The 7,638-nt window shown below is 59.7% G+C and overlaps 1 protein-coding gene across 1 annotated transcript in view; it reads right to left on the bottom strand.

Moving 5' to 3' along the window:
• Positions 1-1,540, bottom strand: part of CXXC5 (CXXC finger protein 5) — a 3,657-nt gene extending 2,117 nt beyond the window's left edge. Inside the window, exon 1 of the mRNA XM_004696657.3 lies at positions 460-1,540. Within this exon, the coding sequence (XP_004696714.1) occupies positions 460-1,386 (927 nt within the window). The 5' untranslated portion in view covers positions 1,387-1,540. The remainder of the gene's footprint in view (positions 1-459) is intronic.
• Positions 1,541-7,638: the final 6,098 nt, after the last annotated feature.

Raw genomic sequence — 7,638 nt, forward strand, 5'->3', positions numbered from 1 at the left:
AAACCCCGGTCTCTATAGGAGAACCTATGGGTTTCCCAGAGGACACATCTGGGGGGGGGGGGGGGGGGGGGCAACCCCAGCATCTTCATGGGCTGGAAGCTTTAGGACACGACTGACTGAGAACCATGAACTTAGGATCCCTATGGGAATTGGCATCCCAGGGCCTGGCTGGGAATGCCAGCTCCTTTGCCAGGAAGTTTACATTCACATCACTAACTACAGCCTGGCTGGATCTCAGGATGTGGCTCTGATGGGTGGTGGTGGTGGTGAGTGGGTGGACAGTGAACTGGTTGGTGTTTTAGAGGCTGGCCCAGGGCCCCAGACTCCAGGGACTCAACTGGGCATCCCCTTGCCACCTGCCCAGGTAGGAAAGGTGGGGACAGGGGTGAGGGGTCGGGTGGACTTAGGACGAACACACAGATGCGAGAGCCCACACACCTCCCTCTAAGGCGCTGTTACCTCCAGAGCAGCGGAAGGCTTCTTTTTGAGTTCCTCGCATTTTCTGAATTTGCAAATCTGATGGCCAGTCTTTCGGTTCCTACAACTGCTGCACTGCTCGCAGTTGATGCGCCGTCGGCAGGGCGCGCACATGCCGCAGCGTTTCCGCTTCTTCTTGCCCGAGCTGATGGCGGAGGCCAGCTCTCCCTGCATGGGGTACTCGGCCAAGCCGGCCATGTGCAGTGCGCTCTCGGCCAGGAACACACCTGCGGGGGTCATGATGAAGAGGCCCGGGTTGATGGGGAAGGCGCCCAGGTAGGGGAAGTCGGACTGGCCGTTGAGAGCTTCGGCCCCTGCCACAGCCTCCATGTCAGGCAGGCCAGCGCCGGCCTCGCTCATCAGCGGAAGGTGCTCCTGCACCACGCGCTTCAGCATCTCCGTGGACTGCGCAAACTGCTGCAGTGTCAGCTGTCCCTCGGCGGCCAGCTCCGTGGCCCGCTCCGCCTTGCTCAGCAGGCTGGCCACAGCACCGCTTTTGTGCTTTGAGGTAGGGTTGCTTTTGTCCACCGCCATGGCCGCCGCCAGGTCGTGCCCATTGGCCAACAGGGAGGCGGCGGCCGCAGCAGCTGCAGCGGCCTTGTCGGCGGACTCTCCACCCATCATGCTGCCTCCCCCACTGCCCCCACTGAAGGAGGAGTAGTGGGAGAGCGGGCGCGACCGGCGCAGGCTCTTGTTCAGGGGTTCACTGATGATGCCACTCTTGTTCCGACGCTCCGGGGGCGGCGCGTCGTCTGCCACTGAGGCTGGTGCAGCAGCAGCCGCCACGGTCAAACTCTTGTCAGCCACTCCCGCCTTGGAGCTGCCGCCACCCCCGCCGCCGCTGCCGCCATGGGTGGTGGTGGTACTGCTGCCGCCGGCGTCCTGGGGGCCACTGCCGAGGCTTGACATGGTGGGGCCGAGGCCCAGACCCCGCCACTGGGGGAACCTGCCAACTGCTGGGGGCCCACAGACAAGTGCCTGGCCCTACTGCCTTCAACAGAGATGCCTGGTGGGCCTGACTGCTCAGGGCAGGCACATGGTCAGCTGTCCTCGTGTCTTCACTCTGTTGGGACAAGAAGACAGAGGGGTCAGTACCGTGTCCAGCCTCGCTTCGACCACCGCCACCGTCATCCTCCATGGTACTGCCACCAGTGGCCACCAGCCTGACGGGGCCTCCACTAAGGGACAGGCCCGCCCTGCTGGCCATCTTATCGTGCACGCCCTCATTTAAGACTCACAGAACCTTGTGGCTCAGTGGCTAAGTGCTCAGCTGCTAAGCAGACAGAGAAAAGACGGGTGGTCCACCTGCTCCGGAGAGGACAAGAGCCTTTGGTGCTCCAGGGCCAGGTCTACCTGTCAGAGGACTGCTGTGCGCCGGCCTCGGCGTGACGACCAACAGCAGCAGCACCCTATTCTGCAGAAGGGCAGGGAGGTTGAGGAGAAGCGTGGTCAAGTCTGCACACACAGCGCTACCGAAGAGCACGCCGGAGGTCAAGTCCAGGCACCACCCTCCACCCCCACATGGTGCAGTGGGTAAGGACTTGGCTGCTAACCGAAAGCTTAGCAGCTTGGACACACAAGCCGCTCGGCAGGAAAGCCAGGTGGCAGCCAGCTTCTATGAAGATTACAGCCTTGGAAACCCAATGGGGCGCTCTACACTATGCTGCAGGGTTGCTGGAGTGTGGATCCACTTGATGGCGACAAGAGTTTTTGAGCTTGCTGGAAGACCCGGTGGTCAGGGAGAGTCGGAGATGTTTGCTAACTCCCCTGGGGCCTGAGGCAGAAGGGAGCTGGAATATCCTTCTGACGCGCATGAAGGTATAGATCAAAAACAGCTCGGCAGCTGCCTCTGGATCCTCATTTGGAAGCTCCTAATACATACAGGGGAGGAGCCTCAGTGGTGTAGTGGCCCCGCACTGAGCTGAGATCTGTAAGGTCCCCAGTTCAAAACCACTCGGGGCTTTCTACTCCCATAAACAGTTACTGTCTCGGAAACTCACAAGGGCAGCTCTTTCTTGTCCTATAGGGTCACTATGAGTCAGCGTGGACTCAACAGGAGCGAGTTTGGTTTTTGGTTTAATATGTACAGTAGTAGTCCTGGTGGTGCAGTGAGTTACCTATTAAGCTGCTAACCACAAGGTCAGTGGTTCAAACCTACCAGTGGCTCCGCAGGAGAGAGACAAGGCTGTCTACTCCTATAAAAATTTTAGTGTTGGAAATCCAAAGGGGAAATCCTACTGCCCCATAGGGTCACTATGCGTCCAAACTGACTCGATGACGGTGAGTTTGGTTTTTTTTGGGGGGGTGGTGGTGGAATATATACAGGTCTCCCCGCTTTTTGAAAACGCACTTCATATCGCCCCAAGTTTATGAAAGGCTGACATCGACACCAAGCCAAGGAAAGGTGGAGAGGATTTCCCACACTTGGGGGGTGGGGGCAAAAGGAAACAAGTGTCCCGTGTGTTTTGCAGTGAGTGGCATCGCCAAGCTCCTTCCAGATCTTCACAGCCCCCCTCCCCCCACACACACGCACCGCCATGACTTTGGGACTGCGTTGGCCAGCACCATATAGGTCAGTGTTATTTTAGGTTTTACATTGGTATGATTTGGTAGGTTGCTTTCGGGATCTGGGAACACTCAAATGTTCCCCCGATATAAATTAGTGGCTGTTTCTGGGATTTACACCATTTGTGCTCACGAAAGGCTTCGCAGCAATATTCTCCTGCTTCGAGTCTGTGGGGTGGGGTGGGGAGGGAGGACACCCACATTTGTTAGCTTAAGGCTCTGACAAGTCCTGCAGGTAAAAAGAATGGTTGACTTCATCCATCAGTTAGCTGAGTAGAGCACAGAAGACCTGTTCCAAGGAGCACCCCTATCCTCCACTACGGGGTGCTGGGGGGCGCATGGGAGAGAGGCTGCGCCTTCCCCTGTGGGAGTGGGAGGACTCCCACTGCCTAAGCTCCTGCGCCCCACCCATCAATGCCATAGCAGACTCCATTGCCACTCCTGTTTACGTAGGCCTTGCGGCGGGGGCTCTGGCCCGCCTTCTAGAAGGGGGAGACAGCAAAAAAGGTCTCTAGGTACAGGACTCTGAGGACCCAGAGTGGGCGGGGCTGTGGACAGGAGGGACAACCCAGAGCTCAGAGGGAGGGTGTGAACTTGGGCCAGGAGGGAGCTTGCCCTTGGCCACGCCCATGCCCCTGAGGTATTCCCGCCCAGGACAGGGCCTGCTCCGAGCAGGTTAAGGCCCTTGAACAACCAGCCTCCTTGGCCAGGAGCTCTGGAAGGAACTGGTCCAGATGGAGTGGAGCGGCAGTTTGCTCATCAGCCCTGGCGCGCTAGCATCGTCCCTTCCTGGTCTGGTCTGCTTGCTGTAGCCCAGCATCCCCCGGGAGAGGGGCGGGAAGACAGAGCCCAGCCCCTGAGCAGCTGGGGCCCAACGGGGAGGCACACATCTGGTGGGGCCTGGCCCCACCCTGGGCTTGAAGACTGCACACACTGCAGCTTTGTCCCCAGGCAACCCCACCACGTCCCAGTCACAGGACACAGCCTGCCCCAAGAAATCATCTAGCGGGGCCCACAGTTTACAGAGGGGGCAACTGAGGCACTGAGCAGGCAGGACCCGCTGCCTCAAAAGAAGGACTGCGGGAAGGGGAAAAGCGCCCGTCTGTCTGCAGGGTGAGGAGAACGGCAGGCACCAGCCAGGTGCCAGCCAAGTGCACAGCCTGCCCCAGCGGCGGGCTCCCACCTAAAAGCTCGCCAACAGTACTGGGTACAGGTGGTAAGGAAACATCGAGAGAGCTGACTCCACCAGGGAAGACCCCCTGCAGTGCCTTGCAGGGGTGCAGGCTGGAATGGGGGTGGTACAGAGATCAGAGTTGCACCAGAAGAAAGGTGGTCACGTGTGTCCAGGACAGGCCTGTCTGTTCTACCTCCCATGGGCCAGGCCCAGGCTGGCTCTCAGGCCCCTTCCCTTAGGCAGTGGTTTTCAACCTTCCTGTGCCTTGACCCTTGAATACAGTTCCTCATGTTGTGGTGACCCCCCCCCCACCCACCCCACCATAAAACTATTTTCATTACTTCTCTTCCTGTTATTTTGCTACTGCTATGAATCGGGCGATTCCTGTGAAAGGGTCGTTTGACAACGCCCCCCCCCCAAGGGGTCTTGACCCACAGGTTGAGAACCATTGCCTTAGAGGCTGGTGATCCTTGCAGGCATGAGTGACCCTGGTTAGGGGATGGGACCAGGACCAAGGACACCCACCACCCCACCCATATCAACTCTTCAGTTCCTGCCCAGCGGAGCTCAACTGGGGCTCACCTGCCTTCCTTCCCTGGACCATAAGCCCTGCCACCTGGGACTCGGGATGAGGGAAGACAGGCGAAGGCAGGTGGCTGCAGGTTGGAGAGGTGGGAGGGGAGCAGTCTGTGCCCCAGCCCCGGTGTGCGTCCCCCTGCCTCTGCAGCCCGCTGGCTGGTGGCAGAAATCGATAACTGCATTAACGCTGCTCTCGCCCTTCTCCCTCCCTCCCTCCCTCCTCCCAGCTCCAGGATCTGGCTCTGTGTGCAGGGCGGGCAGGTCAATTAGAAGTCAGCTCCCTCCAACACAGCCGGGGCTGCGCTCAGGGATGGCGCGCTGGCTGCCTCTGCTTTTGTCTCCTTGCTGGGGACTGAGCCTCTTGTTCTGTTCCTCTCTGGCCCTCTCTTCCCACCTCCTGGACCCCTCCCTTCTGCCCTTCCTCAGGGACCACCTTCCCTTAGCTCCGCAGGTCCTGGGGCAAGCTGATCTCAGGGACTAGGGGACGTGATATGCCACCGAACAGGTTGCTGCGGGTGGAAGATGGCTCGTCAGCCCCAGAAACGGAAGGTGGGGAAGTGCGCAAGTGCAAAGGGGACTGGCACTCAGGGGCACCGTCCTTAAACCGTGGCGTGGCAACACACTAACATCCAAAACCAAGGCCCGGTTCCCAAGCACGTTCCAAATCTGTCCCTGGTTCAGCTTCTTGTTCAGATCCCAGCCAAAGCTGATGCCCTGGCCCCAGTGGACCCCTGACCCCTGGGCCTGTTGGCCCTGTGAACAGCAGGGAGGGCCTGGAGAGGATGTCCGTCCACCGAGGCCTCAGCCTCCTACTTCGAGACACACTGCAAGCCCCTCCCAGGCCAGGCAGGGCCTGGCAGTGCCCAGGCAGCAGGGGAGGAGTCGGGGCTGCGTTGAAGCGGAGCGGGAATGAGCGGGAGGGAAAGCTGGCGGGCAGGCGGGCGGGCGGCGGCGGGCGCATCCATCATCGGCCCTGCCAGGAACGCATCCAGCCCCCAAAAAGAAATACTGCGCTTGAGGAGGGACAACAAAGGGCTCCGTTTCATCAGCAATGCGGAGCCAGCGCCCCGCCGCCCCGCCAGCCGCGGTCAGTCCACAAAGGACCCCTTTGTCCATGCAGGAGCCGGGGCCGCTCGGGAGCTTGGGACCAAGGACTGACGGGCGGGGACAAGAGCCCAGGGGGTAGAGGGGGGCAGAGGGGGCACCCAGCCATGAAGAGCTAGGGGGCAGAGGGGGACGTGGAGGCACAAGAACAGTGACAGGTGGTGGAGATAGAGAGAGAGAGCCATGAGAGAGAACTTGAGGGGTCGGTCACAAGGAAGTGGACCTGGGAAGACCGGGCAAAGGGTCAAGGCTAGAGGGCAGTGCCATGAGGGGTCGAGGCTAGGAGAACTCGGCCCAGAGAGACCCGAGGACGCAGGGCACCTAGTCCAGCTTCAAACCCGCAGGCCTGACAGACGTGGACAGCAATGGACAGGCCCAGAGGGCAAAGGCACAAGTGTGGGGGTGGGGGGAGTGGAATGGAGACCCACCTCATCTAGGGCCTCCACCCGTGGCTGCCCAAGCACCCAAGGGAGGCGAGGAGAAGGCAACTAGACTAGGGGCAAGGTGTCTTGGCCTCAGGGCTTGTGCGGGGGAGAAAGATCAAAGGTAGGTGCTCTCTGAACAGAGTGGGCCATTCCTGCCTCTATCCTTAGGCCACGGCCATTCCCAGAAGGAATTACAGTCCAGCCCCTCTAACTAGCTCCCGCCACCAGCACTCAAGCTCGCTGAACGGGCTATCTTGTCCCTAGCGTTTGTTGAGCATCTGTTTGTAGGACCCTCCATGGAGGTTAGGCATTGGGCTGCTAACCACAACGCCAGCAGTTCAAACCCACCAGCCACTCTGCAAGAGAAAGATGAGGCTTTTTGTTCCTGTAGAGCAGCGGTTCTCAACCTGTGGGTCGCGACTCCTTTGGGGGGTCGAGCGACCTTTTCACAGGGGTCGCCTAATACATCCTGCATGTCAGATATTTACATTATGATTCACAACAATAGCAAAATGACAGTTATGAAGTATCAACGACATTTTATGGTTGGGGGGGTCACCACATGAGGTATTAAAGGGTCACGGCATCAGGAAGGTTGAAAACCACTGCTGTCGCGTTAGAGCCTTGGAAACGCACAGGCTCCTATAGTCACTGTGAGTCAGAATGAACTCAACGGCACTGAACTCACGGCCCATCACCCCGACTCCTCAGAGACACACAGCGCGGGCTCATCAGTGTGAGAGAAGAGGAGACAGGCTCAGAGAGGTTGGGGCGAAAAGCCCAAGGACACATAGCCAGTACCTAGTGGGGACAGGACTTGAACCCAGGGCCTCTAAGTGTCGAGTCCCTCTGCTCTGTGACCTCCGTTGTTCCAACTGGGCGAACGGCAGAGTGATGGGGCAAGGTGCTCCAGCTCACGTGGGGGCTGCCCTAAAACCTCCCCACCCCCCGCCCCGGGGTTGTTACCGTGCTTGTCGCCTCTCCATGGTGAGGGGGCCAGCTGTCACAGACCCCAGGAGAGTGCCTTGGAGATGCCCAGGAAGGAGCCTAGAATGCTGGGCCACTGATGTCACAGTGCCAGCTGGCGATGAGGTCACCACAGGTGGCAGCAGGGCTTCACCCCGCCCTTGTCCCCAGGAGAGGCTCTGTCCTGACCCCCTTGGGTAGACAGGGGGAGGGGGAGGGGGGCCCTGGGGGAGGGCGTGGTACTGCTGCATGAAAACATGGACACAGGTGGCCACAGCTAGCCGTTCAACGGACATATTCCCCACCACCTGCCCGTGCCAGGCACGGGCCTTATGTGGTGCGGACCCC

The sequence above is a fragment of the Echinops telfairi genome, unplaced genomic scaffold (assembly GCF_000313985.2).
Source record: "Echinops telfairi isolate 266 unplaced genomic scaffold, ASM31398v2 ScPeMD7_7469;HRSCAF=8507_0, whole genome shotgun sequence".
Taxonomy (NCBI): Eukaryota; Metazoa; Chordata; class Mammalia; order Afrosoricida; family Tenrecidae; genus Echinops; species Echinops telfairi.